Genomic DNA, 16,942 nt, shown 5'->3' on the forward strand with positions numbered 1-16,942 from the left:
TCTAGTGACTATCATGAATTAATTTTCATGGTTTTTCCCATGAAACTTGTCTTAGAAAATTTCTGTGTATTGTAGGAACAGCAGCAATACTGGTACCAGCAGCACCTGCTTAGCCTGCAGCAAAGAGCAAAAGCCCATGCTCAGGGACAGCAGCAAATGAAAGGTCCAGTAGTGAAGGATTCATCTGAGCAGAGAGCAAAGTCTGAAGAAGGGAAAATGAGTGCTTCAACTCAACAGTCTGAACCTCCTCCGCTTAATGAATCCCTGCCTCCAGCTTCCAAAGACGATGAGTCTTCTCTTACATCCACTGAAACCCAGGTAGGCTCTGTAAAGTGATGCCACTCCATTTGTTGTGCTAGATGGGACAAAGAAACAGGAAAATAATGCCATCAAATTGTCATGTATACTATGTAACAATAACAAAATATGGCAAAGCAATCTTAAAAGAACATTTGCTAAGGCTGCACCTATTAAAAAAAATAAAAATACACTCCTTGTATATAGACTTATATAGTCACCCACACATGCACCGAGTGAGTCCAAGCTTGACTCGCTTACAACTTCCCCAACATTGTCATCTTTATCTGTGAGATACACTTTGTGGTACCTAAGTGCAAAATCAAGTACTCGGTAGGTAGGGAATACTATCTTTAAGACACTGTTCCTTAATTCCTCTCTGGCAGTTTGTCAGTTCGGGCTCCCCTTCTCTCTGTGTTACAGTTTGTCTGAAAGCCAAGAACTCTTCATGCAGTATTTTTGTCAGCATGCTTAATTACAGTATATAATGGATGGAGATCATAATCAAAGTTTGAACAGATTGCTGTAGGGTAGTAAATTGACCTGCAGCATGTGCTCCACTTTAACCTAAGGTGTGTGGGTTCCTACCAAGTGGCAAAAATAATGCACTCAGAGTTACTTTACCTCATCACAAAAAAGCAATGTTGTCTCATTATGCTGTGAGCACCAGATGACAGATTTTATTAATCTCTTTCCTGTAGGTAGTTTCTGTATGTATGAATACCCTAATTGCTATCAACCTAACCTTTAGATTAGACTATTCACATTCAGAATAAATGATATAAACATCAGCCTTCCAGAAGCTGTGGGTGGCCAGAACACTGAAATACAGAGTGATAAAATAACAGACACTGAGAAAGTTCTGGTGAAGCGGGTAGTGGCCAAGCGTGTTTCTCTTTTGACAGAAGGAGCTTTCTTTTATTTATAGTATTTGCCTTTTTCTCTAGCTCAATATTGAACCTCCTGATGACCCTGAGGAAGATTTGAGATTGCAGCAACTGCAAGCAGCAGCAGCTCAGTGGCAGCAGCATCCCCATCACCGGGTTGGATTTCAGTATCAGAGAATAATGCAGAAACATGCCCAGCTGCAACAGATAGTACAGCAGTATCAACAGATTATGCAACAGCCTCCACATTTACAGGTGAAACACTAAGGAATATACTTCCTGCGTGACCTAACACTCATGATCTACTGAAAAACAAGTAGTTGAATAATTTCTCGTGGTTGTCTCGTTTGTCTAGCTACTTTTTCTGCTTGGGTAGAAGTCTATATCCCCTTTTCCTACTGTCACTCAACTTCAGAATGAAAAAAGAATTGACAGATGGCAATGAAGCTTCAGTAGGATGAGAAATACACAATTTTACACTTGTAAGATTTTTCAGACGTACCTGGGTGTTACAGGAGCAAAGCTGAACACAATATTTAATTTACTCAGCTTTGAATGTTTTACTGCTGGTGAAACGGTTCAGAAGAAAGGTCGGATAAACAGATGATTCCATGGAGTAATTTGGTGGCTGCTTTTCTTTATAACACTGTGTAGTACAAAAATAAATATGTACAATGATAAGTAAACAGATGCCCAAAAAATGCAGTTAAAGTAATTTAAAAAATCACTGTCTCGTATTATTTTTGACTCAGATAATCAGTGAAATAAAGAGTCTTAATAACAAGTTCAGATAGTTGTATCAGTGTTGCAACCTTTAAGCTTTTAAGTAGAAGATTTCTTTATTAGAGAATGGAGTCAGCTTTTTCTGGAGTGGGGGAGTTTGTACATTAAGGATTTCTTTGTAGCTTGGGCTGTCTGCTTGTTTTTTAAAAAAAGTCTTAGGATTCCCTTGAATCCTAAAAATCTCAGACAAGATCAAGCCATGGATATTAAGACCTGTATCTACCTATAATGAAAGGGAGTACCTCCTTGAAAGAAGCTTCATTGTGCTAATAAGATGATCTGGCAAAGGCTCAGAGAAGAATAATTGCTGACAGTGAAGCAGGTTAATAGCAGAAACTGAAACCTTGAGAAATAGCAGTGTACTGTATATATTGAAAGTGTGAAGAATGATTTGGGCTTTAGCCATTGTTATTGTCCAGTAATAATTCAGCTTGGAGCCCTTTGATTATAGCTTTCTTCAGCTGATCTGTCTGGAAAAAAAAAAAGCCTTTTACACATAGAAGTCCTCTGGTCATAAAAATGTGTAAATTGTCACAATGAGTTTAGACATCACAGTTGGCATTCGCTTTTGTTTCAGTGCAGCTCTTCCTCAAGCTTCTGCCCAAGTCAGAAATTGTGATAGCACAAGTGATACTGAAATATGTGGCTCTGAAAATAACTAAGATGGCATTTTGAAGCAATTCTTGTATTATTATTATTGCAGACAATGTCAGTGGACATGCAGCTGCGACATTATGAGGCACAGCAAAAACAGTTCCAGCAGCTTCATAAAGATTGGGAGCGATCAATGAACCAACAGTGGCAGCATCAGCTTCAAACCTACCCTCACAAAGACCAGCTTCAAGAGTATGAGAAACAGTGGAAAGCATGGGATGAACAGATGAAGGTGACTCAGTCCCACCTGCAGGAGAAAGTGAGCTCACTCCAAAATCTGAAGAACCAATATCCTGCAAATGTTTCGCTGCCACCTCCATTTGTTCCATATTCTCAAACCACTCAAGGTGGCATTCCTATTATGCCTCCAACGTTACCTTCAACTACACCTCCACTGGTGCCCCCACCTCTCTCTTCTCAGTTACCCAACTCCTCTGCCCCTTCAGGATCCAGTTCTCAAAGCAGTCAATCTACTGAAACACCAAGGCCAGCTCTGCTTCCAACCCCTGGTACCTATGCATCAAAAATAGCAAGTTCAACTGTCTATTCGTCTTACCATTCTCAAGTAGGTTCATCCTTTGGCTCTTCAGACCATGGAAAGTCTCAAGTTCATCTTGGTAAACAGAATATTTCATCTGAGCAAGGATGTGGGGATCTGAAAGGCACTTCTGCAGTGTCTTCAACACATGCACCTACCATGCAGGATAAGCCAGTGAGGTCGGGTGGATTGCTTCCAGATCCTCCCAGATCAGCTCGTTTTGAAGGCCCCAGAGGCCCTAGGTAAGGATGGTTTTGTTGATTTCTACATGTTCCAGGCTACAAGACGTTCAGTGATATGTTAAGAAATGAAACCTATATCTTACTCTTAAATCTTTCTGAGGTCACTTGAAGTGTTTTGTCTTTGGTGAAGGTTTTGGTTTTAATGTATGTACACCATGCTCTGTATTTATCTTATTAAAGCAAGGATAGATAGGTGCCTTTCACCTGAGCATTATCAAGAATAGAATGCTTCCCCCCCCCCCCCCCCCCCCCCCAGTAAAATGCTTGGGCACACCACACCATTTTCATTCCCAGAGACATAATATCCCTTTATGTGAAAATGGGAAAGCTCTTGTGAATATTTGATATGTCTTTGCTGTCCTTAGTTTGAAGATAACTCGCACTTGAAAGAGTGATCCTATATGAGAAGTGATCTAAATTCCCAGCATTTTCTCTGTGGTACTTGGAACACAGTTTAGGAAAATTTAAAGCAAAAATGTTGAAAGGTTGTTTTTTAAGGTGTTGCTATGTATGGTAGCACTTCAATGTGGGCATTCTGGAAGGCATTCAGGAAAGTATTCAGATGTATGAATGTACTAACGTAGCTGCTTACTGGCAATTTAGATGCTATTTATTTTTTAGAAATGACAAAAAGTACTCTGTAATCCAACATTTATTGCAGAAAGAAATGAAGGTTCAAAACTGTTCAGTACTTGAACTTCTAGTGTGAGAGAGTTCTGAGCTGTACACTTGTCCTACTCAATGCATTTTTCAAAGTGGCTGTTTGATAAGAGAGGTAGCGCTTGTCATAAGTACAAATCAGTGGTTTTCTACACGTGTGGCATTACTCAGCATTGAAACAGTTATAAACAAGCGAGAAGGAAAGAAATGAAGATTTGAGCCTTAGGATCCTAGCATTGGGATTCTTTGCCACTTTTTCTTTTGCATTACATCATGATGGTCTTTGTTTTGAAAGTTGGTACCTTTAAGTTTTGGTAAGATACGGGATTTTTTTCTAATTTATATCTTCATTTTTATCAGGTGGATGGCCTGCTGTCTTAATGTAAAGCTACTCTAAAAGCCAGTGTTCTGTGACTCTTAAGCGGTTTTATACCTGCCACACGGTTTAATCCAACACCTTGGTTTTGGAATGTTTTTCTTTCATACTTGTCGTGGTATCAGGTTGCAAAACCACATCTGTCCTGTCCAGTCATTAGTTCAAGATGGGTTGATGTGATGCCTAGTGAATCAAAGAACAGTGGTGTTCTGTTCAGTTGTTTCTATCCTTGCATACCCTGCTAGACTTTACAATCGTATCTTGGTATTTATTTCCCTTCTCTTTGCTTCCAAAGTTATTTTTCATGAATAATAATTCATTAATTGCTAGCAATGTCGATTATTTTTTTATAACTTTGAATAATTTTCTACCTCTCGTTTTGTTTTTTTTTTAAAAAGTGTTGTTTCTGGTGCTGGGGATTTGTTGGATGTACTATTCTGAACAGACTGCTTTCATGATTTGCTAGTGCATGTCTTTTATGTGTACTGGTTTAGAGCTCAGTGATGTGTGATGATTGGCTATGAATAATCAAAAAATCTCTACAATGTGCACACAGGAGCTCTGGTTTTGAGCATACTTACAGTATTTAATTAACACTGTAATCTTTGTGCATTCCTATATTGTGATTGCATGACCATTCTAGTGTTTTATCAAAGCTTTCCCAAAAATCTGTTTACTGTCTCTTCTTAATATAGTTAGTAGAAAAGAGAGTCCCAATAAATTTTTAACTGAACTTGAGATAAATTAAATTTTTTGTGGTTACCTGCTGCCATCCCAGCTAAAATGTCCCAGGTAATGACTAAAAATATGAAAAGACACACACCTTTCCCCTATTTTCAGCAATTTTCTCAAGAAACTCTAAAGAACTGTCTTGAACTAGTTTTCAGAATTTTGGGGATAAGTGTGTCTTACAGTATCCAGCCTTTTACCTGCAGCTTCCCTGTAAAAGTTGATCCTTCGAATCTAATTTATCTTGCCACTATGCTTTTAATTTCTTCTTTTTTCTCTTCCTGTTCATCTTGACCTCCCTCTACCCCCAAAAAAGACAGTTAACTGTGTTAATTTACCAGGGCTATTAAAGCTGTTTGAGGTTGTATAAATTATTTGCCAAATTGCTTACTGAAAGAGTAAATTCTACAAGTCAACTGCTGTTGGTAACTAGGCAGTAATGAATTAATATCCATAGAATTATAGTTTGAGTTGGAAGAGAGCTTTAAAGGTCATCTAGTCCCAACCCCTCTGCCATGAGCAGGGACATCTTCAATGAGATCAGGTTGCTCAGAGCCCCGTCCAGCCTGACCTTGAATGTTTCCAGGGATGGGGCATCTGCCTCCTCTCTGGGCAACCAGTTCCAGTGTTTCAGCACCCTCATGGTAAAAAATTTCTTCCTTATATCTAGTCTAAAACTAACCCTCTTTTATGTTCCAGCGCAACAGGCCTTACTAAAAAGTCTGTCCCTCTCTTTCTCATAAGTCCCCTTTATATCCATACTTCCATAAGTATTGGAAGGCTGCAATAAGGTCTCTCCAGAGCCGCCTCCTCTCTAGGCTGAACAACTGTAACTCTCATCCTGTCCTCATGGGACAGGTGTTCCATCCCTCAAACCGTTTTTGTGGCCTCCTCTGGACCTGCTCCAACAGGCCTATGTCTGTCTTGTGCTGAGGACTCCAGAGCTGGGCACGGTACTGTACAGGGGGGTCTCACCAGAGTGGAGTAGAGGGGTAGTCACCCCCATCGACCTGCTGGCCACACTGTTTTTCATGCAGCCTAGGATACGGTTGGCTTTCTGGGCTGCAAGCACACGTTGCCAGCTCATGTTGAGCTTTCTGTCTACCTGCACCCCCAAGTCCTCCTCCACAGGGCTCTTCTCAATCCCTTCATCCCCCAGCCTGTATTGATACCAGGGGCTGCCCCAGCTCTGGTGCAGGACCTTGCAGGATCTTTGTGTCCCTTGCCAAGTTCAGCTCCAGCCACACTTTAGTCTTTCTGGCACCATCCAGTGAGACACAACCATGAATCCCAAACGTCCAAGCAACCTGACTTAGGACATGAGTTCTCTATTTTGTGTAAAATGATTTTGATTTGTTCGAGTCTATTATGTAAGTCAGTATTTGAGCATATGCTTAAAGATTGAATTTTTTTTACTAGATTGGCCTTGTTAAATATGATCACAGTAATTATTCTTCATTAGTTTGCCTGACCTGTGTCCTCATATTCAAACAACAGTTGCAGGTGCTCTCAAAAGAAATTATAGAAGTGATGTAATGAAAATATATTTGTTTTAGGCATATGTTCTTGCATGGAACTGACCAGTTATCACAGTCTGTGCTTTCTGAAAGGATCCATATTTACAGATTTGTTTAGAAGGCATTCATCACCATAGTTAAGTAGGCTTGTTGCATACTGTCAAAACAAAAGTTTGAGTTGTTGACTGCAACAAAACTTCTGTTAAAAGTTGAAACTTTTTTTCAAATGAGTTTGCTGGCTTTCTTTGTCAGTCAGGTTTCAGTCCTGAGGTATTTAAACCAAATTTCCTTTTAGGGTTGCATCATCTGCAAATGGCTTAAATGGGTCTTCAGTGGACGATATTGAATTGGAGACCGTGTCTCTGTGCTCCTGCACTGGTTCATTAGGGACTGATCTGAAGGCACGCTAGGATTCATCAGTTAGAAGTTACTTTTGGAGGGGTGAAACTGTCTTTTAGAGGATTTGAATTTGATGTGTTCATGTGACTAAAATGGCCATTATGTCATCTATAGGTTTGATCGACCTCGAGGAAGAGGATATGACAAATTTGAAGGCTCCAGACAGAGAGGGCCTCGTTTTGACTCCCAGCGCTCAGAAGGATACCGGTCGCGTTTTGACCGCCAGAATACAGATGGACAGTCTTCAAGTAGGTGGGGGACTATCCCACGAGGACCAGCAGCACAGTTTTATACTTCAACAAATGCATCACACGGACATGGTTCCCGACCTAGCGGCCCACGGTGGATGGGGCCCAGGCCTCATTTGGGACAGCAGCAGCAGTCACAGGCAGACTCACAGTCAGAAAACAAAGAACCTTTTACAGATGTAGCTGGCAACCAGCAGTCCGTAAGCAGAACACAGTCTACTCCAGATGCACAGAGTGCAGGTTCCGTTGAGCCAAATGAGGACCTGACAAGCACTCAACAGGAGCCATCCAAACCCGAAGTTAAAGAAACTATTTCAGACCCGCCCAAAAAGTGGACGTGGAGTTCACACGATCCTAACCAGCAAGTAGAAGAGTCCAAAGCACCTACTTCACCTATTCAGAGCCAGAAATCCGCAACCCTTTCTAGTAACCCTGTAGCTTTGCAATCAGGTATTGCAAGAACAGGCGGTGCGGTAACCCCCGTCACAGGAAATCAGGATTTGGATTCACCAGATGACCAGTTGATTGCTTCAGATAGCACGCAGGGTCTGCCCGGCCCAGAAGGCAGAGGGAAAGGGCCCTTTATACATGAAGATAGAGGCAAGGGACCAGTAAGCAGGGGAAGGGGGCAGGGCAGGCTGGATGATGGCCGTGGCAGAGGGCAGGGGGAGGGCCGTGGCTGGGGAATGGGCCGTGGCCGGGGGATGGGCAGGATGGATGGTGGCCGGGGAATGGGCAGGATGGATGGTGGTTGGGGAATGGGCAGGATGGACGATGGCCATGGCCGGGGGATGGGCAGGATGGATGATGGCCGTGGCAGAGGATACGTGTACAGAGGCAGAGGGCAGGCTAGGCAGGCATCCATCCGTGGCAGAGGGATGTTCAGGAGAGCAGGCAGCAGGGAGAGGATGCCAGATAGGCGGTCAGGCAGCAGGGAGAGGATGCCAGACGGGCGGTCTGGCAGCCGAGAGAGGGGACTGGGTGGACGGTCAGATAGCCATGAGAGGGTGTTCTGTAGCCGAGACAGAGAGCTAGCTGCACGGACAGGCAGCCGGGACAGGGGACGGGCAGGCAGCCGGGAGAGAGGCCTCGTCAGGCGGGCGGGTAGCCGGGAGAGAGAGCCCATGCGGCGGGCGGGTAGCCGGGAGAGAGAGCCCATGCGGCGGGCGGGTAGCCGGGAGAGGGTCCCTGTCAGGCGGGCAGGTAGCCGGGAGAGGGTCCCTGTCAGGCGGGCAGGTAGCCGGGAGAGGGGCCCGGTCAGGCAGGCAGGTAACCGGGAGAGGGGTCCCATCAGGAGCTGTGAGAGGGAAGCGGGAAGATCGGACACAAGCAATATAGATAAACCCATTCACCTAGGAGATGACCCTGACAAATTGCCTCCATACCATCGAGATGAGACGCTCAGGGGTTCTTGGGGTCATGAAGATGATAGAATGCAGGAGGAATTTCCTTTAGATAGTCAAGATGACCCTTCTTTGGAGCATGAACGATTGGATGACTGGGAAAGAGAACGATACTGGAGAGATCACAACTCTGATTATCAGGATGATTCTGTAGATACATATGACAGAGATGACAGGTTGCAATCCCACCACTCATTGCCTCCATTATCTCCCCTACCACCACTACCTCCTTTATCATCTGATCGTGACAGACGAGATTCTTGGTGGGATGACTGGAAAAGGCCAAGAGAGAGGGAACTAGAGAGGGATCTAGATAGGACTGGAAGATCCTCAGATATGTATGATCAAGATATAGACCGAGAGTGGGATAGAGACTGGGACATGAGACCTATGGATGACAGAGAAATGGGGAATCGTGACCTGGATATTCCCCCTCTACCACCATTACCACCTCTTCCACCTCTGGACAGATACCGTGAAGATAGGTGGAGGGAGGATCGGAACAGAGATCATTATGACAGAGACCTCCGAGACAGGGGGGAGCTGAGGATTCGAGAATATCCAGAAAGATACGACACATGGCGGGAGAAGCAAGACTACCTTCCTGAAAGGACTGACTGGGAGAGGGAACGGTTGTCAGATAGGTGGTACCCAGATGATGGAGACAGAATGCGGTCTTTGGATGATCATTCAGATTCATCCCTTCCTCCACCTTCACATTCCTCTGATATGCTGGGAGCAGATTCAAACCTGGACTCAGACCAGTCCTTGGGAGGAGTGATGGTCCTTAGCCAAAGACAGCATGAGATAATTCTGAAGGCTGCCCAGGAACTCAAAATGCTTAGGTGAGTTGCCTGCTTCTGTCACTTTAGGTGGGAATCCCATTCTGTGGAGAATGGTGCTCCTTTCCTAATTCGTTCCTTGATTTACGCAGTAATGGCTTAATTTCTTGTCACCACAGCATGATAGTAGGAACTCAGGTGGAAGAAGTTATTTGGAGTACCTCCATCACATCTTTTGTGGATGGACTTTTTTCTTAAATAGGTGGTTGTTCCTTTCGCCATGAGTATGGAGTTTCCCTGTTTGTTACTTTCCAGGAAGACGCCTGTCCACATCACCTGACCAGTCTTACTGTTGTCCTCAAGTGAGCTTGTTGATAATTGCTTTTTAATAGTTACCTGTCAAGATTTACATTAGTGTGGTTCTTAATTCACACAATAGGACCTATTTAATTTTTTGATACTGCTTACTTTTTAATTAAAGCATATGAGGGTTTTTTCTTTTTACTATGCTCCCTCATTTGAAACCCAGCATAGTCAGTGAATAATTTTGTCAAGTTCAGTTGATCTCAGTTCGGAGGATCAGCATAACAGCAGGGGTAACAATCAGGAAGATGTGAATGCAAAAGTCACCAAGACCACGTTTTAGAAAGCAGCTACTAGACTCCCTAAGGCTTTAATAGGTGTTTATTTCAAACTAAATAATGGAATATCCTCTTAAACATCAGAAACATCCTACGACTCGGTAAATTTAGTAATATTAGAATGAACGGAGTACATATCATCTATCCAAATGCTATCTTTGTGATGTGATGCATGGGTTTAGGTGCATTAAGTGTATTTAAAAAAAAAAAACAAAACAACAAAAGAACACTGGAAGATTCGTTTCTTTTGACTATTTCCAGTGAATGGGATCTTTGAGGAGATTGTAGAGAAAAGAGGAAGAATCTTAGAGACAGGGGTTCACGCGGTTCATCCTATTCATGAGTTAGTGAGAGAGCGCTAAGGCTTAGTGCCTAGTAAAGACAGGGGTTTAGTTTCACAAACAAGATCTGCTAAAATAATGGGCAATTAAAATGAATGTTTGGTTATCATTATTCCATTTACATCAAACCATGCTGAAAGATACAGAGGTGTTTTGCACTTTCCTTTAAACTGTTGTTTTCAGACTCATAAGATTGCTAAGCATCTGCCCCATATGGAAGGCCTTAGTTGCATGCCAAAATGCCAAAAAAAAAAAATCAGTTTAAAACCGGAGAACTTTTATTCTGAATAATTTAATCTTTCACTGCAATTGGATTAATTCAACAGGTGTTAGTAATGGTGAAATCTGTGTTATAAAGCAATATTTGCCGAAAGTTTGGAGCAACAGATAATCTTCAGCTTCCTGACTTCCCCACTGCCTCAGCTTGCCAGGCATGTGTTTTGCTGTTTAATGTGACTAGCTGCAAGCCAGTAGACTTTAAGCTAATGACCAGAGTTTGGGAATCACTACTGAAGTGACTACCTTATTAGGGCTGAAATATTTAAACATAGGAACTAAAATGTTTTATGTAAGAAAGTAGACACATACACCTCTTTCTAAGACAGTAAGAAGGAGAAATATAAACATGATACTGATAACTGATTTTTTAGTTGAATATGAGGGTAATTTTAAAAAGAGCTACACTGGTACTTCTCATGAGGTTCTGATAAGCAGATGACTCCAGTCTGAACAGCAGGAACAACTTTAAGGAGACTGCTTATGTTTTGGGGTTTTTTTGGAGCAAAGAGTTATTATACCGATAGTGTGGTGCCTAACTGCTTTCATCTCCAAAAGTAAAGCCTTCATCTGGCTTTGCTTTTATTGTGTATAAAAGAGCATACTCTGAGTTGCATGCTGTTCTGTATTTGTCATCTGGTGTATTTTTCCTAAGCCAGGTGTAAAGAAGACATGAATGGTAGCAGCTGTTCACTTTACTCTGTACTAATGCAGCAATTGAGATCCCTTTCTCTGAGCCAAGTTCCCCTTGTGCTGGACACTGAACAGATTCATTACTAGTCAGGATGGTCTCCGTTGTGCCTAGTACAGAGGGATCCCGTTCTTAGTTGGTCTTTGGGAACTGATTTAATGCATACAATTAATATGAACAAAGTTATTAGCAATAAAAAAAACTAGATTAAAAAATGCTAACAAAAACTGGGAGGAAAGGAAATCATACTGAATACAACTTTGTAATCCGGTGATTGTCATATTCACTCCTGGTCTTGGTCTCTGCTTCGTATACTATGTATTGGTTGTATATTAAATAACATTTTGATATATAAAACAAGGAAACAAAAGTTTAAATCACCATTTGGTTTTAAATATTGGAATCTGTGTTGTATTTTGTTGGCCTCGATCCTGTTAGTGTGCAAACCAGAGCAAATCCCTGAGAGCATTTATGCACACATTTCCGATGGGCTTTTTGTTTACCTATTACAACAGGTGTTGGCAGAAGCCAAAATTCCAGCTTTGCTCTTTGCTGTCCAATTGGAGTGGTTCTGGCCAAGCGCAGAAGCATAGCTGCATCTCTCGGGGAAACTTTTGATCAAAAAAGGATGCAGCTAATACACTAAATACCACCATGGTTAGGTGGATATGAAACGGGGATTTCCGAATCACAGTGTTGACCATGCAAAGCATGGTGTGTCCTTTTCTTCTTTCTTCTTGGCCCCTGATGCTAGTGTAATACGTAGTTTTCACCATGAATGTTGATTTCTTTAATTTTTCATTTAAACTACAGACTGATAATGCTTTCTTGTGATTCATGTGCAGAGAGCAAAAAGAACAGCTACAGAAGCTGAAAGAATTTAAACCTGACATTTCCACGCAGGACTCTCCGAGATCACAGAACACGAGCACAAGGCCAGGTGCCTTTCAGGTAAATTCATCTTACTTCATAACATGATGTTAGTAATTACTACTAATGTGTATGTCCAATCAGTTCCATGCTGTGATGGTCAAACTTCTCTGTGGAATGCCTCCCCAGCAGCCCTTACGACCTCATCAGTCTTCTGTCGGGGCAAAGCAACTTCTTAGTTTCTTTAGATTTTCAAAAGCCTTTTCTACTCCTCCAGTCCACCGTGTCTTCTGAGCATGACCCACTGGGGACAGTAGCACATGCAGGAAGAGGTGAGCTCTTCCAAAACAGGGGCGTAAGGCTTATGAGAACACCTTCCTCTTCCTTGCCTAAGTTCTGACATCTTGCTCTGGTTTTCCTACTGTAAGAGCACTCTTCTCTTTGAAGTTAGAGAAATTTGAGGACAGGTCCATCCGGAAGTGAAATATTTCAACACAGAGTGGGCATTAGCTTTCTGTTTGCCGTCTTTACTGGGAATTCTCATTACCCTCTGGAATATTATAAAAGTGCATGGAAGCTCACATTTGTGTTCTTCCGTGACTTCGTCTCCTGTTGTGATGCAAGTTATTCCTCTGCTGCAATCTCCTGGTTGGTTCTGGGGACTCTTCTCAGCTCTTTTTTTTTTTTTTTCTTTTTTTTTTTGATTATTCATACCCAGTCATAAACCAGCTAAATTTCTGCAGTCCAGTTAACTGAGGTTTATAAACCCTACCTAGAACAAACAATTTTCTTAAATGTTTGTTGGAGGAGACACCTGGATCGATGCACAGTCTTTATTCTTCATCCCATATTAACCCCAAAGTTACCGCTACTAATAAATTTAGCCGTAATGAACTCTGGGTCTGACATTTAGCCAGACCAAGCTTCGTTTGTCCTTCCCTCCAGAGACGTGTTATGCAGTGAGTGAGGCACTGCAAGTTGTTGGGGTTTCTTGCCTGGGTAACCAACCTCTACCTTGTTTATAGTGTCTATAGAGTAAAATAATGGAACAGATATACTACCAAGAACTGCAGGTATGTGGATCCCTTTAGGAAGTGACTCTACTCAGCTTTGATATTTTGTATCTCAGACTACTTCAGCCATCTGCCTAAAGGTGTTCAAATAACTCTTGTCTTTCTTGGGATTCCTGCCTTCAGGTTTCTGCTGTGACTTTGAACTGTTTTTACGAAGTTCAGCTTTGCATCTACAACCATTCTTCAAGTTTTGTTGCATGTTACTAACAAGGCTGCTTGTAACTTGGCATCTGCTGTGATGCTGAAAACTCTTGTGATGCAGCATGCGGGGTTCCACAGGGATGTTTGGTCCATGATGGGTTTTTTTGTTGTTCTGGTTTTCCACTAGGCAAGACCTCCCCATTTCTTACATTGATCTGATGTTGATCTCATTAAGGGATTTCCAGGTTTTCTGCTCTCTGGGAATTTTTCCAGTGACTTCCAGAAAGAAGCTGGCCTTATCAGTCCTTTTGTGCCTCACCAAGCTGCCCTACTTTCAGACTTTTTCAGCCTCCTCACAGACAGCAGGAATCTTTGCAGACAGCAGGAGTCTTTGGGAATAAAACCATAGACACTTTTGAGCTGAGATAGGCCTACTGGAGCTTAAATTGGTAAGGTTATTTTGAAGGAGAAAATAAATGGTACTTAAGCCTTCACATAGTGAACAAATGCTGAATTAATTCAGGCCACCCGTTCTTGAAATACTGTCCTCCTACCTGTAGCACCTTGATGGAGGTACTAGAAAATGCTTATGATTTGATTACTGATTGCCATTGTGCTTACTGACTTACAGAGGATGAGAGAAGGTTAGTTTACAGATCTACATTAAAAGTGCTTTCTGCATCTAGGTCTCTTCTCAGCTATCTTCAGAGGCACCAGTAGAAGCCCAAGCTATTAAACCTTCTCCTGCTGTTATTATAAAGCCTCCCGTGTTGTTCAGACAGCCCACCCCTGTGACAAGACCAAGTGCCCCACTGACAAGGCCTGCTACACCTATGACAAGGCCACATGCTCCAGTTTCTACTCCAACTACAACCCCAAGTCATGGTCAGTCTTTAAAACCATCACCTTCTACTGTGGAACAGGAACGCTGGGATGAGGATTCTTTCCACGGACTGTGGGACACAAATGAGGATAAAGGAGCAAATATGGAGTACGAGTTGTGTAAACAGGAGTCAATGATGCCTCCACCTGTCTCCTCGCCTGTGAAAGTACCTGCTGTTCACACCCCTGTTCCGTCAGCCGTACCAGTGTCCCTTCCTCCAGTTATTCCACCGGTTCCTAAAGCACCTGTAATTCAGCAGACTGTGGATTATGGCCACGGGCGAGGTGGGTATTACAGTGTATTTGTTCGATCTGTGACAGAGAGCTAGCTAGTCCTCCTAGCTTCTTTCTAAGGAGTATGCCACACAAAGCAGGCTTTAGATGTTCTGCAGTTGACCTGTAGGCTGTGTACATTGCGATCCAATGCTAAGCCATGCAGTTTTAAGGAATCTGTAACCTCCAGTCTTGAGTTTAATGTTTTCTTCAATGCTGTGATAATGAGCTACTTCATGTGAACTGACTGGTGTATAGCTACATCTGCTTCTAATAAACACCAACTGACGTGATGGCATCGATGTGCTATATTTAGATTGATATTGATACTTTCCCTTAATACCTTTGCAGCTGAGTATGGAAATAACTATGTTAGAAGGTGCTTTGGATTGTTACAGTTCTTGGGTGTGACTTTGTAACTTAAAGCAGAATGTGACTGATGTTTGCATTATTTATATAGTGCTTAATGAGTGTGAGGTACCCTCTAGGCAGGGAGGGAGAAGAAGTCCTAGTTCTGAAGAGTGTGTGCCCTAGATAAGCATTTAACATATAAACAGTCAAGGGCTCTGATTTTTAGTGTTGAGCTTATCAAAGCTAAAACTCAACACTAGTTTTTTAATAGAATTAATTTCCTTCATTCTTCATTTTTTAACAGGAGTGAAATCATGTCATAAAGAAGTTCTTAAATTGTGCATTGCCATTTAAAGAGTGTTTTTTCTCTCTCTAGGGTGCCATAACATGAATTGAAGCCCTATCAATTTCATCAAGTAGATGTTTTAGTAAAAGCTGTTAGAAAAATCGTCACTGTTAGGAATCTAAAGTGAGCGTTTCAGTTAATATTCTTGACATTACAGTAGTTCTATCACTTATTGAAATTTCAGAGCATTTTAATGTTTATAATCTTGTGACCATGCGTGCTGCCTAAACTCATGTAAGAAGGCAGAAGTCCCATTCTTAAGGCAGTGATATACATACTTAAACACACAAACCCACTTCAGACTTTCAAAACCGTGTTGTTGTGTATTTATGTATAGCTCTTTTTGCATTATCCTTTAAAAGAATTTCTGGTAAATGATTCCAGTCACTTTTAATGCCATTGATTACTTTTCATGACAGAGGAAAGGCAATGAAAGAGGGGTATCTTAAGACCTTAATTTTTTTATTATTATTTTTAACCAGATATAACCACCAGTAAAGTGGAACAGATTCCATATGGGGAGAGGGTGACCCTGCGACCAGAACCTCTACCAGAGAGACAAACATTTCAAAAAGGTAGGGAGCACTTGGCTAGCTCTCAGAAAGTTAGTTAGCTCTTAAGAAAAGTTGTAAGGCACTAAAAGTGTATTTTAAACTAAGTAACTCTTGTTTAAGCTAGAACTGCTTCATTGCTTTTCAGAGGCCCATAAAAATAACGGTTCGTATTGTCAAGACGAGTAATGCAAGCAACGTAGCTTTAAGTAGGATGGTATGTTATGGTTGTCTCTTACAGTCGGGAAAGAGATTCAGTGGCTGATTAAGTCCATTCTGTATACCTTTCTTGCACTCTTCTTTATTGCTTTTCCTTCAAAAATAATAAGAAATTCAGAGTAAGTTTTAGTAATTTGGGTTTCTCCTTTCAGAGCACCCTGGTCGTTACAACAGAGAAAGAGATCGTGAGCCTTATTTTGAGCGTCAAGGTAATTCCAACACAGATCATCGGGATTTCAAGAGAGAGCGGGAATTACACAGAGACCGTGGTCCTGTGGACTATGAACGAGAGAGATTTGAAAAAGAGCGGCATCCCCGAGATGATAGGTATGTGGTTTTGGAACACTGTATACAATTCAGGCAGTGCTAAGTATCAGGCTGTCCATTTTGCCTATGAGATACATGTTCATTTCTCTCTGGAATGCATAGCAGAAATTCTAGAAATATGCAAGATACTCTTTTGGCAGGGTTCTTCCTCCTACACCTTCAAGGACTCAGTCTTACCGTGACAAGAAAGACCATCCCTCCTCCAGGCGGGGTGGTTTTGAAAGACCACCATATGAACGAAAGACAGATCGTCCAGCATATGATCATGGTCCTTCCATGTTTGGAGGTACAGTTTCTCAGTCTTGAAACCATGCTAGAATATTATGAAAAATATGGACTCACAGAGGTAAATATTAATCAGGAGAAAATTAATTTATTTACAGTATTTCTTTGTTCTGAATATATAATTCAGGAAAATTTATTTGGGGAGTGTCATGTAGTTTTG

General features: G+C 41.9%; 1 protein-coding gene across 7 annotated transcripts in view; it reads left to right on the top strand.

The window, feature by feature from the left end:
- YLPM1 (YLP motif containing 1) overlaps window positions 1-16,942 on the top strand; it is a 38,754-nt gene that overhangs the window by 6,395 nt on the left and 15,417 nt on the right. For 6 of the 7 annotated variants that reach the window (XR_005105226.1, XM_037393973.1, XM_037393974.1 and 3 more), the window contains exons 2-10: window positions 76-318; window positions 1,245-1,439; window positions 2,671-3,401; window positions 7,197-9,578; window positions 12,310-12,415; window positions 14,235-14,715; window positions 15,883-15,975; window positions 16,323-16,497; window positions 16,638-16,783. Coding sequence is in view for 6 of the 7 variants with exons in the window: in XM_037393973.1 (XP_037249870.1) it covers window positions 76-318; window positions 1,245-1,439; window positions 2,671-3,401; window positions 7,197-9,578; window positions 12,310-12,415; window positions 14,235-14,715; window positions 15,883-15,975; window positions 16,323-16,497; window positions 16,638-16,783 (4,552 nt within the window). In the remaining variant the exon portion in view is untranslated. The remainder of the gene's footprint in view (window positions 1-75; window positions 319-1,244; window positions 1,440-2,670; window positions 3,402-7,196; window positions 9,579-12,309; window positions 12,416-14,234; window positions 14,716-15,882; window positions 15,976-16,322; window positions 16,498-16,637; window positions 16,784-16,942) is intronic. The other variant, XM_037393976.1, reaches the window with a different exon arrangement.

Source organism: Falco rusticolus, chromosome 7 (genome assembly GCF_015220075.1).
Source record: "Falco rusticolus isolate bFalRus1 chromosome 7, bFalRus1.pri, whole genome shotgun sequence".
NCBI classification, from domain to species: domain Eukaryota; kingdom Metazoa; phylum Chordata; class Aves; order Falconiformes; family Falconidae; genus Falco; species Falco rusticolus.